This window comes from Aquarana catesbeiana, linkage group LG04 (genome assembly GCF_042186555.1).
Source record: "Aquarana catesbeiana isolate 2022-GZ linkage group LG04, ASM4218655v1, whole genome shotgun sequence".
NCBI classification, from domain to species: Eukaryota; Metazoa; Chordata; class Amphibia; order Anura; family Ranidae; genus Aquarana; species Aquarana catesbeiana.
In genome coordinates this window covers 593,107,889-593,135,553 of record NC_133327.1, presented here as the reverse complement: position 1 = coordinate 593,135,553, position 27,665 = coordinate 593,107,889, and the positions used below count along the sequence as shown (strand labels likewise).

The window sequence follows — 27,665 nt, the reverse complement described above, 5'->3', positions numbered from 1 at the left end:
TGTGCGTGTAGATCAGCAGCAACAACCATGCCACATTCAAAGTCCCTTTCTTCCCCATGCTGATGCTCGGTTTGAACTTCAGCAAGTCGTCTTCACCACATCTAGATGCCTAAATGCATTGCGTTGCTGCCATGTGATTGGCTGATTAGCAATATGTGTTACAAAGCATTTGAACAGGTGTACTTCATAAAGTGGCTGGTTAGTTTATATATACTTTATATACAGTATATAGCAATAACAAACTAAAAACATCCTAATACATTGTTGCACAACAGATAACGATAAAAAAAAAACATTGAATACCTGGCCATGTTTCAACCCATTGACTGTAAGATTCCAGTTCAATTTTCCTGACAGCCAAGTCTTTGTTGATTACAACAGGGTTTTTGAAACGATCTGAAGGTTTGCGCTGTCTGTCTGCTGCAGAATCATCAGTACCATTCTAAAGAATAAGAGGGGGGAGAAAAAAAGAAAGATATGGAGTAAAAATCATTTGTCTTTCACTTGTAATTACTGAATAATGAAAACCTAAACAGGGACAACCGGAACGAAAAAGGAAATTACGTTTCCATGGGAAACAGCACCACTTCTGCCCCAAGTTTCATTTATCAGCCTAGTGGTTCACATAATAATATTCTCACATGAACATGCACAATTCGTAAACTGAATTCTGGTAGAATGAGGAGGTCATCAAAAAAAGTTTCTCAGGAGCACAATACACTGCCAATTGTGCATGGAAAATCTGCAGGTGTATTAACCTTTTGCAAACCTAACAGGGTGTACACCCACACATAAATCTTTGTAAATATATCATAGTAATCATTTATATACATTTTAATATAGCTGCTCCAGTCTTCAATATGCAAAATGTGCTCCCCTGGCAAATTTGACAACCAGAATAATTAGTTGTTAGCATATTAGTCACAGCTGCTCTACTGGGAGATGAATAAAGAGAACGATGTTAATTCTGACAGTGCCAAAATTTAGTGTATTTTATTGATGCTGCAGATAAAATACTTGCATAATGCATGGTACCAGCTAGTGGCTAAAAAGAAGATTCACCTCAGCTGCCGGGGGAACCAAGGGATACCAGGTTTCATCTATTTTTGCATGGCTCATTTTTGAACTGTCTGCAGTGATGTGCAGAGAAGGAGGGAGTCGCATAATAATATGGAAATTGTCTGCATTTTGTTCACTATGATGCTGCGTACACGGAAATTTGGCCAGCAAAAGACCGATGAGAGCCTTTCGTTAGAAAATGTGACCGTGTGTATGCTCCATCGGACTTTTGCTGGCCGAATTCCAGCCAGCAAAAAATTGAGAGCATGTTCTCAATTTTTCGGTCAGAAATCCAAAAATATCCAAAAATATCCAAAAATGCGATCGTCAATAGCAATTCCGATGCGCAAAATTCCTACGCATGCTCGGAAACAATTCGATGTATGCTCGGAAGCATTGAACTTCATTTTCTCGGCTCATCGTAGTGTTGTACATCACCACGTTCTTGACGGTCGGAAGTTCAGCGAACTTTTGTGTGACCATGTGTATGCAAGGCAAGCTTGTGCCGAATCCCGTTGGAAAAGCCATCATATCTTTTTCCGATGAGAAGTCAGATCGTGTGTACGCAGCATTAGAAGTATAAGGACCCCACAAACCGTAATTCATTTTACAAATAGAGGGTTGTTGCTTCTTTAAAACTACAGTGGGATTTTTTTTAAGGGGACACGTTAGATTTTCTAATTCTGACAATATGTTAAAGCGGAGTTCCACCCAAAAGTGGAACTTCTGCTTTAAGCACTCCTCGCCCCCTTACATGCCACATTTGGTATGCAATTTTTTTTGGGGGGGAGAGTAGGTGACTAGTTTTGAGTGGGACTTCCTGTCCCACTTCCTACTTCCCACTACGGGACGCCTAGGCGACTCCTCCATTCACCCTAGGCGGCCCTTCCCTCTCGGCAATCTTCTGGGACACGTCACAGGTCCCAGAAAATTGCCTGTGCACTCGGAGAGCGCAGCGCGACTTGCGCATGCACAGTGCACGCCCGACCGTGAAGCCGCAATGGAGGTGCCGCGTAGAGGTGGGGAAGAGGCGTAAGGCTCCGTGTGGTGGCATCACTGGATCGTGGGACATGTGAGTTTCTGTTTATTAAAAGTCAGGAGCTACACTTTTTATAGCTGATGACTTTTAATAAACGAAAAAAAAAGCCTGGAACTCCTCTTTAAGTAAATAAATAAAAGTGGACCTATACTGCGTTAAAGTAGAATTCTAGGCTAAGCCTAACTAGTCCTAAAAATGCTCTGTCTTCCCCTCCTAACACCTATGCTGAATAAAGATATAGATGCTTACCTAGTTACAGCTCACTCCAGTTCGGTCACGTGATCCCCTGTGCCAGCCAGCGGCAGTTGCAGCGGAGACCAGAGAGCGCTTGACAGTGAATGGTAAAGCCCGGAGCATTGATGTCACCCATAGGCTCATATGGACCTTCTCCCCACTCTCCCCTGAAGCTGCCACTGACTGACCCAGGGGAGCTGGATTATATGACCAGACTGGAGTGGGCTGAAAATAGGTAAGTATATACATCTTTCTTACCCAGGTTAGTAAGCACAGATGTTATGAAGGGGATGGAAGATGTTTAACACTAGTTAGACTTAGCTTGGAATTCTTCTTTAAGGATCTCCTGCAAATTTGACTCTCTGGCCAAATTAAATATTTAGGTGACAATGGAGGAGCAAAAATACCGATTACTTAACTGCTACTCTAATATCCCTCCTTTGTTAGTCATGAACTCAGTGCTTAGTCACTGATCACATTCTGGCCAAAGCGCTTGAGTTCAGAAAGGCTACACAGCATGGCCTGAACATCGGTCACTAAGCCCCTCCCGTCAAGTTAAATGGACAAATGTCTTGGCATTTAGTTCTAGGAATTCCCTGCATAGAGTATGGAACTGTGGGTTCTTCAGGATAGTATTTCTGCACCACTTTTTAATTTAAGTGTGGCAGGAGGGTTTAACTTATAGGGTTTTTAAAAATATATTATGGGTTCTCTTTAAAGTTAAAATGCACTTGTCCTATTTAAAAGATAAACTATCAGGGCGTGGCCCAGCGGATGGAGCTGTAAGACGTGCATCACGGCAGCTCCCGGTCCTGACGGCTCTCACGGGGTTCTATCTCCTCCATTTCTGCTCCCATCCTCACCAAACCGCACCGATGGGCAAGGAGAAGCCCAAGGATCAAACTAAACCCACCGGTGACTGGACACACCCGAGCATCTGTGGCCTACATGAATCAGGGGAAATCCAAGATAGCGCTGGCGCCTCCATCCCTGGCCCGCTCTGAGCCAGCAGACACCATGCAGGTAGATTCCAGGGGCCGTTCTGCCTCCCTCGCAGACTTTGAGCCATCCATACACAGCCCCCACAGCCTCTCACTGTGCTCCAGCAATGGCTGGGATATGGAGTCACAGATGCGAACCCTGCATGCATACATGCGCTCCTTGCCTGCAAAAAATTACTTTGAACATTATGTCTGCCGTATTGAGAAGACATATAGGCAGGAGATCACTGAACTCAAAAAAGACCTGGGGGTTCGCATAGACGTTATCAAGAACACTACTGATGGCATTTGCAATACTTTACAGTCTCATGAGGAGACCCTGCACTTCCACACGATTATGCTGCAGCAGCTCATGTATCAGCAGGATGACATCGAGAACCATAACAGACGGAACAATATTAGAATCCGTGGCATCCCTGAATCAGTGGAGCACAAAGACCTGGCGGGGCAGTCGCCATCGTTTTTAATCAGCTACTCCAGCAGCCAGATGCTGCTATTGATTTGGACAGAGTTCACAGCACCCCAGGCCCGAGGAATCCTGATTCTTCCTTTGTCCGAGATATGCTATTCAGGGTCCACTTTTACAAGGTTAAGGAGGAAATCATGTGGGTCGCCAGCACACAAGATTCCATCCGGCTGAACGATACTCCAGTCATGCTACTTCTAGATCTCTCACACCAAACCCTCGCCATGGGATGCTCTCTCAGACCACTCACATCTCTCCTCCAGGAGAAACACATCAAATACAAATGGAGGTTCCCATTCCAGCTGCGGGTCCACCATGAAGGCAAAACAGTCTAGTTTTCACCCAGGGCACGCCCCCTTCATCCGTGACCCATTGGGGCCCACTCCCTGGATTTTTTTGGACAGTCTGTGCACCAGTTACATTTTCTGCTTTTTTTGCACTGTTTTTGCCTTTTTTGTTTCCAGACGTCCAGAGGACTCCTATCACAATGTATCTAGCCTGTGTGATTATGACGGTTTGGTTACCTCACCTCCTACTACTGTCAGAATTTGTTCCCCACAGTGTCCTCCAGATTCCCCTATGCCTAGCCGATGACAATGTGGAGGACTATCTGTCTTATCATATGTTTCTATGCCTCATAGTTCCTGTTGAGTTATATATAATCTATAATGTTTGTTATCTCTTGTTTGGCATACGTTTACTCCACCCCCGTGGGCCTCCGGGACCGGGAGGCACTCCGTGTGCTTACCATGACTACCCCCCTTAGGACCGACAGTGCATGAATACACGCTGTACATTTTCTAGACAGTTATACATATTAGAAATGTTATTTTACCTATTCAATTGTTTATTGCTGCCACCTAATGGCGTGTTATTTTTAGTTCAATGGTGGTTTCCTTGTTCTACTGTTCTAACTCTTATTTTTCTCCTGAACTGGAGATGGATCCCGCCCACCTTCCTTACTCTCAACTCCTCACCACTTTCTATTCTGCTCTCTCTGCCTCCCTCACGCCCCCCTTTAACTCTCTCCTGTTCCTTTCTATTGAGCAAGCCTTGTTGCAAATCCAGCCTGGTGTTATTTTGTGGAAAATCAGTGTCCCCCTCTCTTTTCACTATTACTGTGATGTCCCATGATCATATAGCATTACCGTCCTTTAGCTACAGGGGTTTTAATACTCCCGAGAAGAGAAGCCAGATTTTATACCACTTCCACAAAGCCAGGACTCAAATTTTACTCTTAAAGGAGACCCACTTTAGGGGCACAGCCGTAAATTCTTCCACCTGGAGGTTCTAGACTCCCTCGTTGACCCCTTAGGCCGCTTCCTTTTCCTCAAATTAAAGTCCAACTCCTCTATTTTTACAGTGGCTAATGTGTATGGACCTAACCAAGCCCAGGGGAGCTTTCTGTCCATGGTTCTGAACAAATTACTCTCTTTGGCGGTCCCTGTTTCATTCTAGGTGGAGACCTCAATGTGACCCTTTCCCCGGCCTTGGACACTTCCTTGGGTAAGTCTTCTATCTCTCACTCCACTCTCACACACATCAAATTGCTCATGCATTCCGCTCAACTGGTGGATGTCTGGCACGTGCAGCACCCATTTGAGAGAGATTACAGCTGTTACTCAGTAGCCCACAACTCTTATAGTCGTATCGACTACTTCCTTGTCTCTCAATCCTTGTTAGATATTCCACTTAGGGCATCCCTTCGTAATATACTGTGGTCAAACCATGCCCCCATACACTTAAGCCTGGCACACCCCCCTAAGTCCCATAAGGCATTTTCATGGCGCTTGAACGACAATTTATTGAAAGACACCCCATTTGTAGCAGTGATTGAATGGACGATCCGTGACTTTATTCAGGATCACTGGTCTGACGAAAAACCAGCCCCCTTATTAAATGGGAAGCCTTAAAATGCATGTTTCGGTGGACATTCATACAACACGGCTCCTGCTTAAAGAAGGCCAGATACACTGATATAGCCCGACTTCTGTCCACTATAGCTACACTCAAACTCGCCCATAAACGAGACCCAGACCCTATAACATATGTAGACCTCTCTAAAGCTCGTTGAGAATTGCTCTGTATACTAGATTCCCACTCCCTCATAGCTAGAGACAGGGGACGTAACCACCATTACACTTTAGCCAACAAATGTGGGCAACACCTAGCGAGGGTCCTCCACCACGCTGACCCATCCAACACATCTGCACTGCCGATCAGCAAAAGATTAGCAACACTCGGGGTATATCCGATGCCTTTTGACACTACTACTCTCAGCTGTATAACTTGCCCTTGCGGCCTAAAACCCATACAGGGGGCCCACATCTCTCCAGCATGGAGGATTACATTTTAAAGATGGCCCTGCTGCAGATAGATGCCAAGGAGTCCGCTGAACTGGATAACCCTCTATTGGAAGGGGAGTTCCTAGGCGCCATTAAAGGCCTAAAATCTGGAAAGTGCCCGGTCCCAGATGGGTTTTCCCCTAGGTTCTACAAATCATTTGCCCAGTACCTCGCCCCGCTGCTCTCAGCAGCGTTCAATTCCATAGATGACTCCCACCTACCATCTAAAGACCTTTTAACCTCTAACATCTCTGTCCTCCCCAAACCAGGCAAGGATCCCTCTCAGTGTAGCAGTTATCGGCTGATTTCGCTCCTCAACTTAGATGTTAAACTTTTCGCAAAAATTTTAGGGAACCGCTTATCACCCCTTTTACCCTCAGTCATTCAAGGACCAGGTGGGTTTTGTCCCTAGATGAGAGGCCAGGGACAACACCCCTAAAACCATTTACCTTATCTCCTACATTCAGAGATACAACTTAAAGGCATGCCTTCTATCCTTTGATGCAGAGAAGGCATTTGACCAGGTCAATTGGCAGTTCTTGCGTCTCTCCATGGAACAGAAAGGCCTTGGTAACAGCTCTGTATCCAAGGCTATGTCACTCAACTCCCAGCCCTCTGTGTCTGTATTGGTTAATGGTTCCTCGTCCACACCATTTAATAGCTCTATCGGTTTCCGCCAGGGATGCCCCCTGTCCCCTCTACTCTTTGTTCTGGTATTAGAACACCTGGCTAGGGCCATTAGGCAAAACAACTTCATAGTTGGGATTCAGACACCTTCCTCCGACCACAAACTTTCGTTTTATGCGGATGACCTCTTGGTCTACATCCAGCAACCACACGTCCCTGCCCTCTTTGATGCATGAATTCCATAGGTTCGGGGAATTTAGTAACTTCAAATTGAACATGTCTAAGGTGGAAGCCCCTTAACATTTCTTTACTGTCCACCTCGCCCGAGTAGGGGCTAACTTTTCGTTCCAATGGGGCTCCAGAGGCATCTCCTATTTAGGATAATGATTCCCTCCAACTTATCGGGCCTCTATGCTCTTAATTATCTCCCCTTACTGACCCGTCTTAGGAAAGAATTAAATATATGAAACTCATCCTCACTACCTTGGTTTGGTCGCATTAATACACTCAAAATGGACACCCTCCCATAGCTACTTTATTCATTTCAGACGGTACCTATAAAACTGTCCCCAACCGTTTCTTCAGTTCCCTGCGTTCCATGTCAATACGTTTCATTTGGCATCAAGAGCTATCCGTCACACATTGCTCACGTACCCCAAAACTCAAGGGGGTGTGGACCTCCCAGACTTCGAACTATACCATAGGGCGGCTCTGTTGTTTAGGATATTGGAATGGTTCCCTCGCCCCTTCCCTAAAGCATCCACCATGGTAGAACAAGATCTCTCCACCTTCGACCTACGGGCCCTACTATGAGGATACGGGCAGAAGCTGAATTTACTTTCCTCCTCTTCCTCCCCATTGACCACCGCTGCCTTACATTTATGGTACAAAAAAGGGCTGTCATCACTTCTACCTCACGTCATTGTTTGAAAGATTCCGAGCTGCCTTAGGGTATGGGGTCCAATATTGTAGGCCCATACACACGTTCTACCTGGCCTGTAGCAGGCTCATTTGTAAATTCCACCTTGGGTACCCCTGTTGTGCCAAGGGACCAGGGTAACTGGCTTACGGCCCTTCGTATATCCTCCTTCTGCTCTGATCGATTCTCCTCCTCCCAAATTCATAGAACCTTGACAGGTTATGAACAGCTGTGCTCTCTCTCAGAAACACCCAGACACTTGCTCTCTACTATCTACAAATTACAAAACTCACTGTTGCACGATAAACCCCTCTTACACCAGGAGGTGGTCCGCAGACTTGGGAAGGGAGCTTTCTTTAGTCAACTGGCAAAAGTCATTCCACTTCACGCACAAATCTTCTATATCCTGCTATACCCATGAAAAAAACTTTAAACTCCTTATCAGATGGTACAGGGACCCTCAATCTCTACATAAAATATTTCCATCAGTCCCCCCTTCATGTTGGAGATGCGGTTTGGCCGAGGGAAGCTATTTACACATTAGGTGGAACTGTACTGGAATACAACCCCTCTGGTCACAGGTTTTTACCATACATAACAGCCTCTATGATCGGCCACTGGCACCTACCCCAGAGATAGCTTTATTATCCATGCTTCCAGGCATCATAACCTCCCAAAAACGCAATTTATTGCGCTTTTTCTTGTCAGCCGCCAGACAGCTAATCCCTCTATTTTGAAAAACTACCACCCCCCTTTGTCTTTGTGAGTCTCCATGGTCAATGACATCATGCGTATGGAACAGATGCTAGCCCTAGACAATGACACTTATGAAAAATGTAAGGTCCTATGGCTCATTTGGCTTGACTTTTCTACCTCCGACTCTCTGAAAAATATGCTGGCACCTCCTGGCCAACATACACTTCCCGATTCCATCACACAGGTTTGCTACACCAAGGTTTGCTCAATTCCCCTCTGATTCTCTATCCTCTTGCTCTATGTCTGAACTTCCCCCCTTTTCTTCTTTATTTTTTATCTCCCTTTTTCTTTTTTATATTTTTATGTCTCCTCCCCCCCAAAATCCAAATGTTCTATTCCCCAACTCTGATATGATTTACTTCGAGACGTAAGGGTTTTAGCCTCTTGATATTACAAGCTACCTACATGATGGTACTTCACCTAGGCTTATGTTTCGACACGCATAGGATACGTGAATTCGATTGTACAATTTTCTGTAATGAAAATTTGGTAATTATCTATGTTATTCTATTTTGTTAAACATAATAAAAACATATTTGACTCTAAAAGATAAACTATAATATTTTGAGTCACTTTCTTAATTTTTTTAGTTCTTTTAAATGTTTTACAACCTTTGTTCTGCAATTTAACACATGACAAAAAATTCCAAGAGTGCTGTGGGTTAATTAATGAGTAGACAACAGAGCAGTCAGCTGTCCCATCAAGGCATAGACAAAAAAAAAAACCCTTAGAAATGTGTTTTTGCATACGTTTGAAAATAAATATGAAGATGTGCCACATAAGGGCACCTCTGCAAAGTTTGTTTCCTAACTCTGCACTATTTGAGCTTAAAGTGATTCTAAAGGCAGAAGGTTTTTTATCTTAACACATTGTATGCGTTAAGGTAAAAAACCTTCTGTGTGCAGCAGCCCCCCTCAGCCCCATAATACTTACCTGAGCCCCATCTCGATCCAGCGATGTCTACGAGTGCCTCGGTCATCTGTGACTCTCCGTCCTGATTGGCTGAGACACAGCAGCAGTGCCATTGTCTCCCACTGCTGTCAAAGTCAGTTAGCCAATCAGGAGAGAGAGGGGGCAGGCCAAATTGCAGCTCCGTGCCTGAATGGACACACAGAGTTGCAATTCGGGTGCCCCCATAGCAAGCTGCTTGCTGTGGAGGCACTCGACAGGAGGGAGAGGCCAAGAGAGCCGGTGAGGGACCTGAGAAGAGGAGGATCTGGGCTGCTCTGTGCAAAACCCCTGAACAGAGCAGGTAAGTATAACATGTTTGTTATTTTTAAAGAAAAAAAAGGAGACTTTAGTATCACTTTAAAACCTTAGAAATATACAGTATCGAATAAATTAAGAGCATGATTTCTTTGGAAGTAGCCCAATCCATCCCAAAAGGTACAGCATTATACCAGAGGCCATGACGCAAGGCATAAAAAGAACCCCCCCTAGTCTGTCTATATCACCTCCAACAAAGCAACAAAATCAGATCAATTTATAACTAGCACATGTGCAAAGCAGTACACAGAAAAATGCAAGCATTCCCCAGCATTCAAACTAAGTCCCAATAAAAGATAAGTCATCTTATTCACTGGTAGGGGTGAATTTCGGCTTGAGCTATTGAGCTCTGTAAGCTACAGGTTTTACAGCAATTGAGCAAAATGAGACAGAAGAAAACATGGGAAATTCAATTTTTTTGTACTGACCATAATAAAGAAAATATGTATAAAACCAGTATACATTCTCTTTAAATCCAGTTTTATATTAAAATGGAGATCAGGTATGTGGCCAATCTGTGCTTCATGTACGAATAGCTGTCATTGTCTTGATGCATTCACTGTTTAGCATACATAAATTAATTCACAATAGATACAGATCTTTATTTTCGCTACGTGAATATAACTTTCAAATCTAAATAGACTTTGCTGAAAATAACTTTAAGCCTAATGTGTGTGGGGTGAACTACGCAGTTATAACTACTTTCACTAAAACTGTTAGTTTACAAAAGAGCTGCATTCACCATATAGGTGACAGGCTTGCTTTAGTAACTGTGGCAAATTCACAATAATAACTGTTTGCAGATTCATGTTAAGGTGGTTGTAAACTTTGTTACACCACTTTTACCTACAGGTAAGCCTATAACAAGGCTTACCTGTAGGTACCTTGAATATCTCCTAGACATGCACAGTTTAGGAGTTATTCAGTATATGCGCTGCTGCCGATGTCATCGGTACATGCAAACTGAAGAAACAGGCCGTTAATGCCGTTTCTTCAGGAGTCATGCCGTGACCGGCCACTCCTGTGTGCATTCGCGGGAGTGACGTCATTGCGGCTTCAGCCAATCACAGCGTCAGAGGAGCTAACCCGTAAGTAACTCCGGTGGAAGATGTCTGCGCTGTACTCTGAGGGCCGACGCCGATCCAGGGCATCGTTCTAAAGGTAAGTATTTCATAATGAGCTAGTATGCGATGCATACTAGCTCATTATGCCTTTGTCTTGCAGGTTTTTTTTTTGAGGTTTACAACCTCTTTAAGTCAGCATTCATGAGATATGTATAAAACAGATACATATTTATTTAGTATATGATTAAGATGTTTCTCCCAGATGTGTAATCACTGTTAAACACACATCATTATTTGCTTATCCAAACTCATTATATTACTGATATGAGCTTAACAGCAGTAGTGACTAAACCAAACATTTTTTATGTAATTGCAAAAGCAAAACTATAATGGGGATTTTACTGTCTATACCTGCAAACCACATTACCGAATACGGTAGACAAATCTGACCTTATTCTGAGAATGTTTCTTAATCACCAAGCCCTTAATTATAGTTTTTTTTCCATTAAGAATAGGTCAAGCCAATAGTTACAGATATGATTTTTGGAGACCTTTCTATTAATTTATTTATCAATACTTTACATGTAAAATTAATCCAATGAGATTAAAGTGTCAGATAAACCTATTACTGAATTGGTTGAATAATCCACTATCTTCTGGGATATAGTTGAGAGGAAAAATATTTTCTGTGTGAGAGATCTAGCAATGCAATCTCCTCAGACCCCCTGCCTCTGACACCCACTGCTACTGAGTCACACTATTCCTGCTGCATTTTCCAGAACATAACTGAAAATCTAACACAAAAAACAAGATATTTCCCCTGCAATAGCCTCTGTGAGCAAGCGAACACACCTTTGCACATTTGCACTGACTATTCCAATGTCTCTCTTCTCCTTCAGTTTCTCACCTTCCCAATGATGCTGTGCAGGAGCCCACCTATCAATCAAAGAGGTCATGGGCTGTTAGATCCCTGACGAAGTCACCTGGAGCGTGACGTAATGCGAAGGACGGAAGCGCGGTGACATCACTTCCAGGTTCGGACAGAAGTATGCCATTTTGGTACACCCCAGTACACCCAGTTTGGTATATATGCTGTAAATGGGTGTTCTAGCCCTTTTTACTTGTGATTAGTGCTTTTACTGTTTTATCTTTTAATAAAATAAGTTGCTACTGCACTATAGGAGGCATTCTTTTCCTTTTATTTGAGCCCTGATCTGAGAAAGGGACTTAAAGGGACAATACTTCACCAGCCAGTGGAGACTGGATCTGCCTAAGAGGGATAATACTGAGCGTTTCTTGATCTATTTTCTATAGGTCAAAAAATTAAGGTGAGCATGCACGCCTGAAGGTGGTGGAGCGCAGTGGTGATACTTTTGCAAGATACACTGGTGTAAATAACGGAAGAAGGATCACTTCATAGAAGGAATTACATTTGTTGGGACTATTTTTGCACATATAATTTGTTATTATTTATTTTACATTTGTGGGGTTTGAATCCATGGGGGGTGTTTGTTTATGAATGAGACTGATGCATATGAAGTTGTTTGCATATGCACATATATTTTGATGGTTTATCCTGGCCATTGTCTGGATGGGAATTAGAGAGGCTGGAGGTCGTTTATAGTTTTGTAGTTCATTATTGTAGCACTTTTTCACTTGCTAGTGGTATAAGATATATTTAGGAGGTTAATTATCATTTGGATTGGAGCAGCGCTACACCATTGTCTAGTATAATAATTGATGGGTTGTTAGGGTGCCAGCTGCTAAAAGGTTGTAATGGCACACAATAAAAACCTGTAGCTTTGTGTAACTAAAAGGCAGGCTTGATCCACCCACTGACTTGTATTTAGGCAATTTGCCAAGACACCCCAGAAGAAGCATTAAGGCACCCTGGTTGATGAAGGATGCTCTATTGGGACTTTGAAGGCAACCAAATCAATTATCTAAACAAAAACCGCACTTAATTTCATACAATATAAAATGAACACATGTATAGGTACAGATGTATAGGCCCAGATGTGTTCATTTAGAAGAGAAAAAAATAATTATGGTGTAGGTAGAGTTCTCCATCAAGAGAGAACTGAAAATATACACATGATGAAAAAGGAAAAAAACACAGAAAAGTGACAGCACAAAAAGGCTAAGTGGTTCAATGAGTTTGCCCCTTTTTGATTCTTTGGTTTGTAACTTTTTTCCTTATTTACCATTTCCATTTTTGTGTGAGAATAGATCTAGGTTTGTCCAAAGCATGTTTAAATTCACTTACTGTTGATGGTCTCACTACCAATACTGGAAGTCTGTTCCAAGCATCATTTATTTCTGTAAAATAATACTATTTGAGGCTAGTTTTAAACTTTTTTGTCAGTAATATGGCACACAAGTGTACTTGGCAAGAGGACTCAATAGATAGGGAAGACAGTTAATAAAAAAAACAAGTCCTTTGAGTAACTAGTTTGCGCTGCACCTCTGAATGGCTTGAGAAAGAGGTAGGGAATGCCTTGAAACATGTAGCCATGCTCACAGACAATACTTCTGATTTCAGGTGTGCTCCATCAATCTCACAGTACTGCTTCCTGGTCTCCTAGTACACCATACAATCACTTCCCAATGGCAGCGGCAAGCCCTTGGACCTGGAAACTTCAGCAGCAGACTGACCCAGGAAAAAACCTTCACATAACTTCATGCAAGTGATCTTTACATTATGTGAGTGAGTTGCCAATAGCTTTGTGTGAATTTACTTCACTTACTGTACTTAGATAAGTGTTACTACAAGTATCTCTCCTGTAGATTCTCGCCCTCTTGCTGTATTTCCGTTTACTAGTGTCTCTCCTGCCACTGTTCCTACTCCATCTATTCACCAATTTCCCTTCTGGAAGAGACCCCTTCCTGACTGTAATGACAAGCATTTTAAATTCATCCTTATGGGAGTTGTTAATTATTATTGTTTTAATAAATTTTGTAACATCTACTACACTTAGTCTGTGCACTCTGCGGTGTTTGCTAGTTTTAATCTTTCTGCCTGCTTATTTTGAGGTCATTTTCCTGTATTTTTAATCCTAGCTTAATGCTGAAAATATTGCCATCCTGAACCTTATTCACATCCAAATATAATAGGTTTCATTCAAGTCCCCACTTTTCCTTCTTTCTTTCCACAAGCTGTCAATATTAGGTCACTGCAGTTTCTCCAGGTTTTGTCCCTTAGACCTTTCATCATTCCTGCCTTGTCCTATCTCATCAATATCTTTGTGTAAATGACGTCTCCAGATATAGACACAGTATTCTAACTAAAGATCTATACTGGGGAATTACACTTTTTTTCCTCCTACTGGTGATCCCTCTAGTGATGGTTTCCACACTGCAAGGCCACACTGGTTATTTTTCCAATCATCTTATATAAACTCTTGTAACTCATTTTCCTCTGTAATTCTGGCCAATATTGGACACCAATATTGTGTTCTATCCGAGATTTATTTTTCCCTTTTTCAATATTTTGCATTTAGAAATGTTGCATTTCAGTTTACACTGCTTTGACAGATCTTCCAGAAATGCCACATTTCACATTTTTTTTACAGCTTTGAAAGTTAGTAAAAAAAAAAAAAAAAAAAACACAAACCATTTATTTTCTGAAATGACATGATAGAATAAGATTTGATTGTGCAAATGTTTTTAAAACCTTTATTTAAAAAATAAAATAAAATCACCAAATCATTATTAGTGCATGCAAACGCAACAAAACTTCCAAAAAAACTTACTAAATCTAAAAGATAAAACTGTAGTGAGCAATAACAAAATTTAGTAAATTTTACATTGAGCCTTTTTTGCTAAACTGTGAAAATTAAACAAACTACATTTTCGTTGGCAGCCTATTCAAAATGAATGGGATTTCTTGACGCAATGGGGTTTATTTACTAAAGCTGGTGAGTGCAAAATCTGGTACAGCTCTGCATAGAAACCAATCAGCTTCCAGGTTTTATTGTCAAAGCTTAGTTGAACAAGCTAAAGTTAGAAGCTGATTGGCTAGCATGCAGAGCTGCACCAGATTTTGCACTCTCCAGTTTTAGTAAATCAACCCCAACGCGCCTCAACACGTTAACCACAATACAGTGTTAATGTGTAAATCTAGCCTAGCTGTGGCCACCTGAAGCAGCTGGTGCCTTTATTACCAGGATTCAAATGTAATCTAATCTAAAGGAACCACACTTAGGCTGGATTCACACCTATGCATTTTTAGTTCTTTTTGCATTTTGCAGATTTGCACTACAGAACGTGTTCCATAGGAAACCATGTTAAATGGACTGTAGTGCAAATCTGCAAAATGCAAAAAGCACTAAAACTGCATAGGTGTGAATCCAGCCTTACATAGAGACAGGAGGAGCACAGTAAGGGGCTACCTTAAAGACCATGGCTTCAGACTTGCTGAAGTGATAGGTAGATGACATCCACAGACCCTGGAAGTAGAAACTGCAAGAGCTGACATGTTTACATACCTTGTGGAAGTGATTGGCAGCTTGTTGAGAAAAGGTTAAGTGTCAGGCACCCTGGGTGAAAGTTTATGGTTGCGAAGGAGACCATGAGCTTACAGGCTTTGCAAATTCTGTGGACATAAGGGTTAGGCCAGCCAAACATGGGTCGAATTCGGAAAGAATTTGCTTTCAAAAATCTTATCTGTGAATGTTCGTACAAATTTTGCTCCATTAGTGAGCCGCAGCATTGGGCGATTTTTGTGCGGTCATCGAATCTTAGTGACCAGGCATGTTGGAATTTTTTTTGCAAAACAAATGATTTTCGAATCAATGATGGGAGAATCGTGTGAGAAATATGATCAAAAAGGAAATGTGCATGACCACAAGAAAATAAAATTCCCAGCAAGAGAAGAAGATTTCTGGCCACAAAAATAATTTTCTGTAGCAACACGAGGTGAAATTAAAGGCTTGGTTGGTCGAATTTCAAAATCAACGGTGGCATCATCGGATCACAAAACACATGTATGGCCTGCATTAGAGAGCCAGCCTGCTGCAAGCAGTTCTGTTCTGATGTAACATTTATGTCCGTGGCAGTAAAGTGTTAAACACATTTAAATACCATGTTTGAGGGCAGGGGTCACAATCACCTGGCAAGTCTTATCTTTAAACTGCAGTGTGAACAAACCCTAAGGGGGCTTCAGGAACTGGAGCTGAGCACAACTGGAAGGCTTAAAGGGTCAGTTCACTCAAAACGAATGCTGTAATTTTTATGGTGGATACCAACAAGATGAAGCAACCACCTCTGTCTCTCAGGGACTCTGATGCTGGACATACGCACATAGCAATTTTCTAAAATATTCCACCACTTTAACCAGCTGACACATATGGATTGAACAAACCATGGCAACCTACCACAAACAGTACAATATATTTTTATGCCAGGAATAGTGGTAGGTTGTCCTAATTCCTTCAACTGTTTGTGATGGCCAGCAATGAGGGTGAAATGAGCCTGAGATTTCAGTTGCATCCATATTCCATTCTAAAGTTCTCAATCCTAATTCTCTCTCTTCACATTGTACATTTTTACTTCTTACATTATGGAAAATGCAGCATGAGGAGGGAAACCTCACAGAGGAGCAGAGGCAGGAACCTCTGTACTGATATTTCACAACTGAAATGCCAGACATATATAGTAGAGGAAATCCAAAGTGATTCAGCTGGCCAGTATTCACTAATAACTTAATTATTATTAACAGTAGACTTACCCTTTTACAGGACCACTCCAGTCACATATGAAAACAGATGCATTTAAAGGATAAGTTCACCTTTGGTAACATGTTACATGCTACACATTTAGTGTGTAACATGTAACATGTTACTGAAGAGCATTTGCCTGCTCCACTCCGATCTCCTGCTATGGGATTTTCTCCCTGCTACTACAATTTAAAAAGAACACATCTGTGCAGGACTCAGTCCAATTGGTTGCATCATTCATTCACAGCAATTTGTGAGTGAATGAACTACAACTACTGTCTTCCACCGCAGCAGACGACTTGTGGTTCTCAATGAACTGCGTGGGCGCTGGTGAGAGCTCTCGTAGTTCATGGATCTTCCTGCTCTCCAGTAACTGTCTGCCCCTATGGAAGGTATGGGCAGACAGTTATACTGAGATTCGGAAGGAGCCTGAAATTACACCCATGGTCTGCTGATTGCAGGTGCAATGCTCTGCAGGCTCCAGAAAAAAATAAAAATAAATGCACTTTTACCTTCAGAAATTGGTGCATTTATATATTTTTTCGTTAATGGGAACTTTTAAACAACAGATACAGTGGAGTTGCTCTTATTTTCAACCTGGCATTTATTTTCTGCACCAGGCCGTCTCGAAAATTAAATCCCAAAGTCTGAGAGAATTTTGAAAAAGTCTGAAAAATTACAGGCTAGTGTATTCACAGATTTATGTTCGCTCTCATTCTTTTACCTCTCTGCAGGCTTACCCACAAACAGTGCATTGCAAAAGCATGTGAAAAGAGCCCTTAGTTCTACACAGGAGCACCGTGAGATGCTTCCCATACCTGGCTGCTTGGAAATGAATAAAACTTAGCATAATTTATTTTTGGTAAGAGCAGGGAAGAGTTAAAATCCCTCCCGGGGTATTTATTTATTTTTGCTGCCTAGGTTGGGGAAATTTTCCTTCACTCTCTGTCTCTGGGACGCAACAAGAATTTTCCCTACGGTAAAATTAATATCTTCACCCTCCAAATTATCACTAGAATAGGTGTCCCTACTGGAAGACCTGACCTCACTTTTTGTATGCGATGACCACTCTAAAATTTTGGACTTCCTCTCACTTTCAGTTCCAGTGACAGGGGTCACAGAAAGCAATAAAAGCATGACAGAAGGGCTAACCTTTCCACACTAAATCCAAAACAAAACAAAAAAAAATGCCTTTACATACATTTAAATTAAGAGAAGCAATGTTCCTGGAGCTCATTAGCAAGCTACAAACTAATTTTACTTAATGTCTTAATTTAATTTTTTTTTTCTAAAAAGTTAAGAAAGGTTTCTATAAAGAAAAAAAACACACTTATGAAATAAACTTGTAAAGAAAGTGAAGGTTTTCCTCCATCTGCTAAACTTTCAGCAGAACATTTTTACGAAGCAAAGTGTATTCAGCAGGCGATTGATATCAATTGCAAAGCTTGTCCCAGCTAATCTCTTCCTCCTTTCCAGCAACCTTACCAGGGAGGGATTCTATCGTTTTATAGTCCCACCGACTTGTACAACAAGAAGAACTAGTTTCTAATTTTATGCCCATTCAGATAAAGCACTAATGCTGTATGAAGTCTGAAAAGGTAGGATTAGAATACAACCCCACTGAACTGCATTTCATCAGCAATACCTTTCCAAAGCCAGATTTGTAGGTAAGCCCTTTACTGCGACAATTGTTATTTTTTTTTTTTTAGGGCTTCCAATGCTAATACTGGTAGCAAATTCAAATGGGTCTATCAACATGAAAGATCCCAGAAGGCTAAACCGCAGCAGTGTGTGGGAGCTGCAGATACCGAGGTCCTGTGTACCAAACAAATATTTCATTTTACACCTAATCTTTTATTATTTTTATTAAGTGTTTTGAACGTAAATAGGGGAAGGCTAAGATGCATGACTAATAACTAGGCCTGCTGAATGCTGAAACTGGTTATCAAAAGCCACCAAGACTTTGCCCTTCCTCTGCATTGAGACAATCAATAATGAGCCCAGCTTATTCTCCAGCCTGGAGGAGGCTGGGGATGCTTGAGCCTCTGGGGAGGGTAACAGTTTATTCTTCCCTACAAATACACAGGGCTGCGTTTATCAACATACAAAACTGAATTTTATTAGAAACGCTGATGCGCAAAGCAAGCCAAGTCCAAACCACTCCCCTGAGAGTAACAAGGTACTCCTTGGCGGTGGCATCAAATATTCCTATGAAAAGCGTAACAGTAATTAAAACATTTGTGATGCTTCACTACTCAAAAATGTGGTCATCAATGTTGCTTAAAGTGCACCTATCATTTTGTCATAGGAAATCTTCTACATAAAGTCCAGGATAAGAAACCGTAAACTTTGCACTGGTTTTATTACTATTACGGTTTTAATCGGTTTTGCAGATATTAAAAACTATTTTCATTTTGTATAAAACATAATGCTGTTCAGAAGGCGGAAGTAGATATTGTTTTTCCATTATCCAGTGATGAAGGTTTTACTGCTTTTTGAAAGTGTCTTCTTTAAGACCTAATTTATTCTAAATTTCTCCATACCATTTGCCCCTTTATCATCGTGACACTCCTAGGAAGGCAGCATCCACCTAGTTTTGGGATACCATATATACCTTTCACACCACCATTTTATCTGACATCTGTTACTCCACACCTTGGAAGACCTATTAGTGCTAGAAGTGACTGTGTTTTTTGTATCATGACACTCCTAGCAGATCAGTTTATGAAAGGGTTAAATGTAACTCGGCTGTCATTTTGCACCTTAGAACAGTGTTTCTCAACCTTTTTTCAGTCAAGGCACCCTTTAGAATTGTGCAAAATCTTAGCGCTCGTTCAGACCAGGAGGTGCAGTTTTTTTTGCGCATTCCAACACACTGCATTTTTTAATGGGCTGATCTATGGGTTTGAAACACACAAAATGGTGGCAGCATGATTTTTAAAATTGTGTCGCATCAAAACGCATGGTACTACATTTTGCAGCGTTCAGTGGTCCATAGGCTGTAAACCGTCGCCCTCACATCCCCTTGCTAGCACAAACCCTCCCTCACTCACTCCAAAATCTCCCCTCCTAGCACAAACCCTCCCTCACTCACTCCAAAATCTCCCCTCCTAGCACAACCCCTCCCCAAATCCCCCCTTCTGGCACTAATCTCTCCCAATATCCCCTCCTGGTTACAAACCAAATCCCCCCCCCCCCCCGCTCCCAAATCCCCCTCCTTCATCCTCTCATCATCATTACAGAAGTAGTGACAGCAGTAGAGAGGAGGAGCTATCTTTAGCACTGGGTGTTAGCCATAGCTGGGAAAGGTAGCAACCACTATGAAAACGTTTCTTCCAAGGCAGAAGGATTTAAGTCTTGGGGCTTAGACAGTCCCCTGACAATTCCCTCATCTTTTTTTCCCCAGAAAATCAGTGCCATCTCTGTCAACACCTACTTTCAGGCTTAAAACACTTCTGTAAAGGCTCAATACTCCAAATCCTGGTACCTGTGCAGAAGATGTTGTTAGCTGTGTATTCACATTGAATGAGAAAATGGTTTCTTCTGCTTGCAACAGACCCATGACATCATTCTCTCATGATGCTTTTCTCAGGCCAAGGACACTTTGATGAAGCCCAAAGTCAAAAGTTGTAAAAATGTTAAATTGGGAACAAAGGCAGTGCCTACACTTTCTGTTCTACTTTTTATTCTTTCACATTTTCTGAAGGATATTTCTTACCATTTTAAATAAGACCTTATTTTGAGTTCTGCCACTACCACATAAAATTTCTACCTGGTTGTGTAGATATGTTAACCACTTTAGCCCCGGAAGAATTTACCCCCTTCCTGACCAGAGCACTTTTTGCGATTCGGCACTGCGTCGATTTAACGACGTGGCTCCCAAACAAAATTGACGTCCTTTTTTTCCCACAAATATAGCTTTCTTTTGGTGGTATTTGATCACCTCTGTGTTTTTTTTTTTTTGCGCTATAAACATAAAAATAGTGACAATTTTGAAAAAAATGCATTTTTTTTTACTTTTTGCTATAATAAATATCCCCAAAAAATATAAAAAAAAAAAACATTTTTTCCCTCAGTTTAGGCCGATACGTATTCTTCTACATATTTTTGGTAAAGAAAATCGCAATAAGCGTTCATTGATTGGTTTGCGCAAAAGTTATAGCATCTACAAAATAGGGGACAGTTTTATGGCATTTTTATTGATAATTTATTTTTTACTAGTAATGGCGGCGATCAGCGATTTTTATCGTGACTGCGACATTATGGCAGGCACATCGGACAATTCTGACACATTTTTGGGACCATTGGCATTAATACAGTGATCAATGCTAAAAAATTGCATTGATTACTGTAAAAATGTCACTGGCAGTGAAGAGCTTAACCACTAGGTGGCGCTGTAGGGGTTAAGTGTGTCCTAGGAAGTGTTTCTAACTGTGAGGGGGGGAGGGGCAGAGGGAGCAGAGATCAGTGACAGTGTCACTAGGCAGAACAGGGAGATGCTTGTTTACATTAGCATCTCCCCATTCTTCCTCACCGTGAGACGATCGCGGGTATCCCCGCGGACATTGGGTCTGTGGGACCCGCGATCGCGGAGCTCCCGGCGGGCGTGCACGCGCCCGCGAGCCACCTCTTAAAGGGCAACGTACAGGTACGTTAATCTGCCTGTACGTGCCCTTCTGCCGTGGTATATCTGCGTGAGGCGGTCAGGAAGCTGTTAATATAGAAGTACTATGAGGTTAGGTTGTACAGGGGTTTAAATTTGCAGCATGTTTCAACAAGGGCTCATTTACACTGTATCATACATCGGGGTGCTTGGCAGGAGTTCCAGAACTCTTGTCTTATGGCTCAGTTCCCACATCAACATTTAGGGCATTCTAGCATGACAGTCCAAAAAGTATAAGCAGGGAGGATTTCAGTTGTGGGCAGAACATGGCCTGAAGAGCACAGTGCTTTCATGTCCTTCTGCATCCATCATAGTGTGAGCACAACCTAAGTCAATTAGAATCATAATCACCTGGGGGCGCCATGCACGTAGAGGCCCTGAATAGCTGCATTCTAGGCTAGCTCCACTCACTCGGGTGATGTTTTTAACCCTCCACATCCTACATGGAAATGAACACCCACTGGAATTCATCTGCGGGTAAGCGAACCTACAGCCAACAGTCTTACCCCATGGGAAATCAGATAAAATCAGAATAAATCCTGCATGGCAGTGGACCCAAAGCCACAGTGGCTACCTGCAACCAAGATGGTGCCGAGCCTACCGAATGACAAAACAACGAGGCTCTTTCTGAATGATTCCAATGAGTCACCCTTCAGCCTCCAACAGTTCCCTTTAGCGTGGCGATCGCAGAAAATAAATCTGGACCCGGCCTGGCTGAAAAAAGTCGGAGACATTGTTTATAAAGAGCTGGCTGTTACTGTCAAGTGGCTTTCATCCTAAAAGGGACATTAAGGTGCTAGGCCAAAGCACGGCCCTCAAGGATACTAGGATGGATGCCACAGCCACCATTCTAAATGCCTGTGAGACAGCCCTAGAAGAGCTACAACGTAAGATTGCCACTCTGTACTCCTAATTGGAGGACGCAGAGTATAGGGCTAGAAGAAGCAACATTAGAATGCAGGGGCTCCTGGATTCCTTCTCAACAACAAAGCACCCCAAGACAATTGCAAGCGAAACCCAGCAACAAGGTTCAACAATCCCCCTCTCAGAGGTCTCAAGTGTTTAAACGTCAGGCATTCCAGTCACAAATAGAGGGCTGAGGTAGCCTTTTAAGGCTACAGTTCTAACCCTTAAAACTACATCACTTCAGCCTCCCCTCTCCAATAAACCAGCTGGCAACTCCAATAAACTGGGAATATCTCACATTTCCCACTTGCCTTTGCAACAACCTCTTGGCGATGGACTACTCTGCTATCCGTTTCTCGTTCCTCTGATCTCTTCCGTACACAAACTCTGAAAATCTATTATATCATATCCCACTCTTGTCAATCTTTTTAGCTGTCCTCTTTTTCCTCTGGTATTTGAGAACCCACAGAGCTTCTACTGATGGTGTCAATGGGGCCTCATGACGGCTTTACCAACTACTACTACTACTAAGTAGCTGGTTCCAACATCTACGAGACTCGTATGACACACCCAAGTCTGAATGATTCTGGCATCATCAAATTCACCACTTTTTGGAATCTTTATTTAAAGTGGTTGTAAAGACTCAAGGTTTTTTTAACCTTCTGTGTGCAGCAGCTCCCCCAATACTTACCTGAGCCCCATATCGATCCAGAATTGTGCATGAGAGCAGCAGCTCTCCCAGGTCTCTTTCTCTTTATTGGCTGAGACAGCAGTGGGAGCCAATGGTTCCCACTACTGTCAATCACAGCCAGTGAGCAAATGAGGAGTGAGAGGGGACGGGGCTGATCCACGCTCCCTGTGTGAATGGACACACATAGCAGCAGCTCAGGGAAGAGCCTGCTTGAGCACCCACATAGCAAGCAGCTAGAGGGCAGGTGGGAGGGAGGGGCCAAAAGCGCTGGTGGGGGACCCAAGAAGAGGAGGATCGAGGCTGCTCTGTGCAAAATCACTGCACAGAGCAGGTAAGTATGACATGTTTATTGTATAAAAAAAAATCTGCTTTTAATATAATTTTAAGAACCAGAACCATGACCGAACCATGATGGGTATAGCCCTTGAGTCTACATGTCATACCTGCCCCACAACCCAACTCATCTCTTTATTATTATCTCTTTATTATATTCCTCTATTCCGGGTAATATTAAGGCGCAAGCTCCATCATACTGCTCAAAATACGAAACTGATCCTGGTACCCTTCTAACCCTTGAAGAGCGGAACACAATGTGGGAAGCCTTGTTCAAGTCATCCCATAATGTGATAGCTCTAGAAAATTATCTTAAGGTAATGTAACGTTGGTATTTCACTCTGGCTAGGATAGCCAAATGCTTACCAACTTACCCTTCAGGTTGCTTTCGAGGGTGACATGAAACATATCTGGTGGACATGCCCCATGACATGGATAGGGGTATAAAATTTGGTCAATACGGTCCTCCGCGTTAACCTGTGCAAAAACCCCTGCGAAGCGCCTTTACATAAACTGATAAAAACATATAACGCAACGCAAATGTGTCCTAATCACCGACATTTTTATGGCCACCAAGCAGACAATAGCAAGGGCATAAAGTCTTCCACACTAAGCTTTGAAGGGGTCAAGAGCCGTGTACATGGCACGCAATCCTTACGGATACCCATGACATTTTTACTCACCTGGCATGCTTACTAATTTCCATGATCGTAAATACCTGTTTGCTTTCTGGAACTGTAGCATAACCACTATGGATCTGGGTCTGGTTAACCTGAGCCTCTGGGATACCTCTCCACCTTCTTCCCTTTTACTCACTCCCTGCAGTTGTGCTTTACCCTGCTCCCCCACTCTCGCCTAGGTCCGGTCCCTTTCCCTTTTTCTTACCTAGCTGTCCTTCTATGCCTTTATCCCCAGGCAGGGTTGCTCCACCACAAAAGTGGTCCCTATTCATAAATAATCACACTAGAACTACCCTGAGCAAGGGCCTCTAATTGCATATCCCCTGGTCTCTTTGTGACATTGCTTTGTGCACCTTAAGGAACTTCTACCGTTAATATTTTGGCATGTTCTAAACCTCTATAGTGTAAGGGGCTGTTTACTGTTTATTGGCTGATGGTTTATTTGCACTATAGCTTGGCGATACCTTATTATGCTGTTGTTCCTAACCTTAATGTGCTGAGGGCCGAGTTTTTGTATAGATTTTTCTATAAGCCCTGTACCAAACCATATCTGTATAACTCTTTTGTTTTGTTTTTTATTCGATAAGAACAAAGTGAAAGAATTATAATCACCTAAAGACAGCCGAACAACTGAAATATTTGTTAAAATTTTAAATTAATCAGGTACTAAACCATAACCATATCAGCCCCCACCCCCAAAAATAAATGTTTGGCAAACTCACAAAAACAAATTGCAGCAATATATGTCTGGGTTTGACCAAAGTCATAGAAAAACTAAAATACATAAAAAATAAAATAAAAAAATCAGATAAAATGTTTGATCTTATATGTCCCCTAGAGCACAAAAAGTGGCAGCATTTAACCCTTTGAATCAATTTCTATCATCCATGCAGACAAAAAAAAGCCTAAATCCCTACTGTTGTCTACTAGGCCAAGCAATGTGCTAACTATCAGTCCGATTAGCCACCAAATCCCATTTTAAGAATTCTTTGTATGGGAAAGACTTCTGCCACTTTACAAATGTATTCTGCTAAGCTCACTAATTCAGTTAGCCTTTTCAATTCATTTTATTAATCCTGAACTGGCTTAGTTTTACGTTAGAACAAAGCTGGGAAACAAATATGTAGTCCGCACTGTATACACACACACACGGATATAAACATATAGACAGACATAAATATACACAAGTTCTCCTGAAAAATAATGAAAAAATAATTTAAAAAAATGAGATCACGACTGATCCAGAACCCCTTTTGTTCAGAGCCAAGCTGAAAGTCTGCTGGTGCTAGACATGCACACACTTTCATCACCAGTTTATTGGAACCGACAGAGTAAGGGAAGCAATGAAAGTCATTGTTACTGAGACTTCAAAAGGCTCCTCTATCCAGGGGAAGGAAATCCTTTCCGTCAGCGATGGGGTCCCCTAACAACCCGCAGGTGGGTGAAAAGTTATACACAACTCAGAGTGTCTTAAAGCCTGTGTGATATTACTGACAGGTTCTGCTTTCCTCTCTGCTCCAGCGAACATAGCACTAGTCTGACAAGCCGTACTCACTAAACAAAAATAGTTGTTTTGTTTCTGAATGATTCATGAAAAAAACAACCAGTGCAAACATAAGAAAATCGATGTTACACAAGTCATATTTCATGTTTTGTTGTGTGCTTTTAATGTGTTTATGCTACTAGCGATAATTGCTTGTAAGAAACTGCAACAAGGTAAGCACATTTTTTTTTTTTTTTTTAAATCTCATATAGCTTCAGTTTTAACCACTTGCCCTCTGGAAGATTTAACCACCCTTCATGACCAGGCCATTTTTTAGGTTACGGCACAGCATTAGTTTAACTGATAACTGAGCGGCCGTGTGACGCTGTACCCAAATAAAATTGATGTCCTTATTTTCCCACAAATAGAGCTATCTTTTGATGGTATTTGATCACCTCTGAGGTTTTTATTTTTAGTGTTATAAAAAAAGAAGACAGACAATTAAAAAAACAAAAAACAAACAAAAAAAAAAAAACACAATACTTTCTGCTTTCTGTTATAAAACACATCCAATAAAAAAAAATGGAAAAAAAAAAAAAAATCGAATTCCTTCATCAGTTTAGGCCAATATGTACTTCTTCTATGGATCACAGGAATGCAGTTCATTCCTCATTTTCAGCAGACAGCGGACTGAAATCCACTTTCTCCTGATGTCACAGAGACGGTCCAGGCTTGGGCAGGAACGTGACAATGAAATCAGAATCCGCACACGTCTGGACCGGCACCGACTCACTGAGAACCTGAGCCGGCCCCTCCACAGCGCAGCGCTCCAGTGAGCGTGGAGGGGGGGAGCAGAGAGTTGCTGACTGACAGTCACCAGCTCTCTGCTTGGGGTGCATTGAGAACTGAGCGATTGGCGGTGTTAGATTGCTCGGTTCTCTGTCTTAAAGGCGCCGGCGGATAGATGCAGCATCAGACCTATGCTGCATCCACCTAGGTAAGTATAATTAGTAAGTAAAAAAAAAAAAAAAAAACTTATTTTTTAAGCATCAACAAAGCTTGCTGAAAGCTCTGCGAATGCTTTGTAAAAGCTGGCTGTTCACACTGCTCTTATAAAAGCTGAAGCCTGTTTGAAACAGGACAGTACATGGTCAGTTTAAGCGTTAAAGTGGGGAGCATGTATGACACACAGGGGCTTATTTACTAAAGCTGGAGAGTACAAAATCTGGTGCAACTCTGCATAAAAAACAGCTTCCAGGTTTTGTTGCCAAGGCTTAATTGAACAAGCTGAAATTAGAAGCTGATTGCCTACCATGCAGAGCTGCGCCAGATTCTGAGTACACCAGTTTTTGTAAATCTCTCCCACAGAATTCAAGTTTTTTTTTTTTTTTTTTTTACAGAAAAGGTTATTGTTCTAACACTGCAACAGTGCATGGGTTAGAAGAGGTTTATACACAAAAAAGTGGAGCCCCCCTTTAGAGGAAAGATTGCTTGCGCACACCATTATTTGGGGTTTAAACAACAATGTAATAACACCAGTCTTTTCTGTTGCATAGTTTTATTAATATCAAATATATATAAAAAGAAACATGTACGAACAGATTAGAAAATGGTTAGTGATCCATACTAATATAACCCTGCCTGTTTGTACCATTAATGGACAAGGAAGAACCAGAAACAAAGTACCGTATATCATATGCACATTGCTCTTACAAAAAAAAAAAAACAACGCATGGAGTAATTATATAAAGTAAACCAAAGCAACTGGTCAGATGTAACTGTGAGAAAAAGGAAGACTTAGGCTACTTTCACACTGGGGCGGGCGCCGGCGGTAAAGCGATGCTATTTTTAGCGCCGCTTTAACGTTTTAGCTGCGCTATTCGGCCGCTAGCGGGGCAGTTTTAACTCCCGCTAGCAGCCGAAAAAGGGTTAAAACTGCCCGCAAAGTGCCACTTTGCCGGCGGGTTTGCGGCGTTGCCCCATTGTTTTCAATGGGAAGGGGCACTTTAGGAGCACTGAATACACCGCTCCTAGGGCGCTGCAAAGATGCGGCTTGCAGGACTTTTTTGACCGTCCTGCAAGCGCACCGTTCCAGTGGGAAAGCCCTCGGGGCTTTCACATTGGAGTGAATTGAGCGGCTCTTTTAGGGCACTTTGCAGGCGCTATTTTTAGCACTATAGCGTCTGCAAAGCGCCTCAGTGTGAAAGTAGCCTCAGTATTTTACCTTTTTTTCTGTAGCTCCCATTCATTTTGATGGCAGTCTGGTGATCTGAGAACTCTTACCTAAGATGCAGGACAGCAATTCATGAGCATGCCCACTGCAGGCTCCTTGCTGTCTCTCATACAGAAAGACAGCACAAAGAAACTTAGCCTCTTGACCTAACTATTAGTCCCAGGTTATTGACTATATAGCAAA

The 27,665-nt window shown here is 42.1% G+C and overlaps 1 protein-coding gene across 6 annotated transcripts in view; it reads right to left on the bottom strand.

The window, feature by feature from the left end:
• The window catches only part of EHBP1 (EH domain binding protein 1), a 733,557-nt gene that overhangs the window by 143,260 nt on the left and 562,632 nt on the right, over nt 1-27,665 (bottom strand). For all 6 annotated transcript variants that reach the window (XR_012243991.1, XM_073628177.1, XM_073628181.1 and 3 more), the window contains one exon: nt 304-442. Coding sequence is in view for 5 of the 6 variants with exons in the window: in XM_073628177.1 (XP_073484278.1) it covers nt 304-442 (139 nt within the window). In the remaining variant the exon portion in view is untranslated. The remainder of the gene's footprint in view (nt 1-303; nt 443-27,665) is intronic.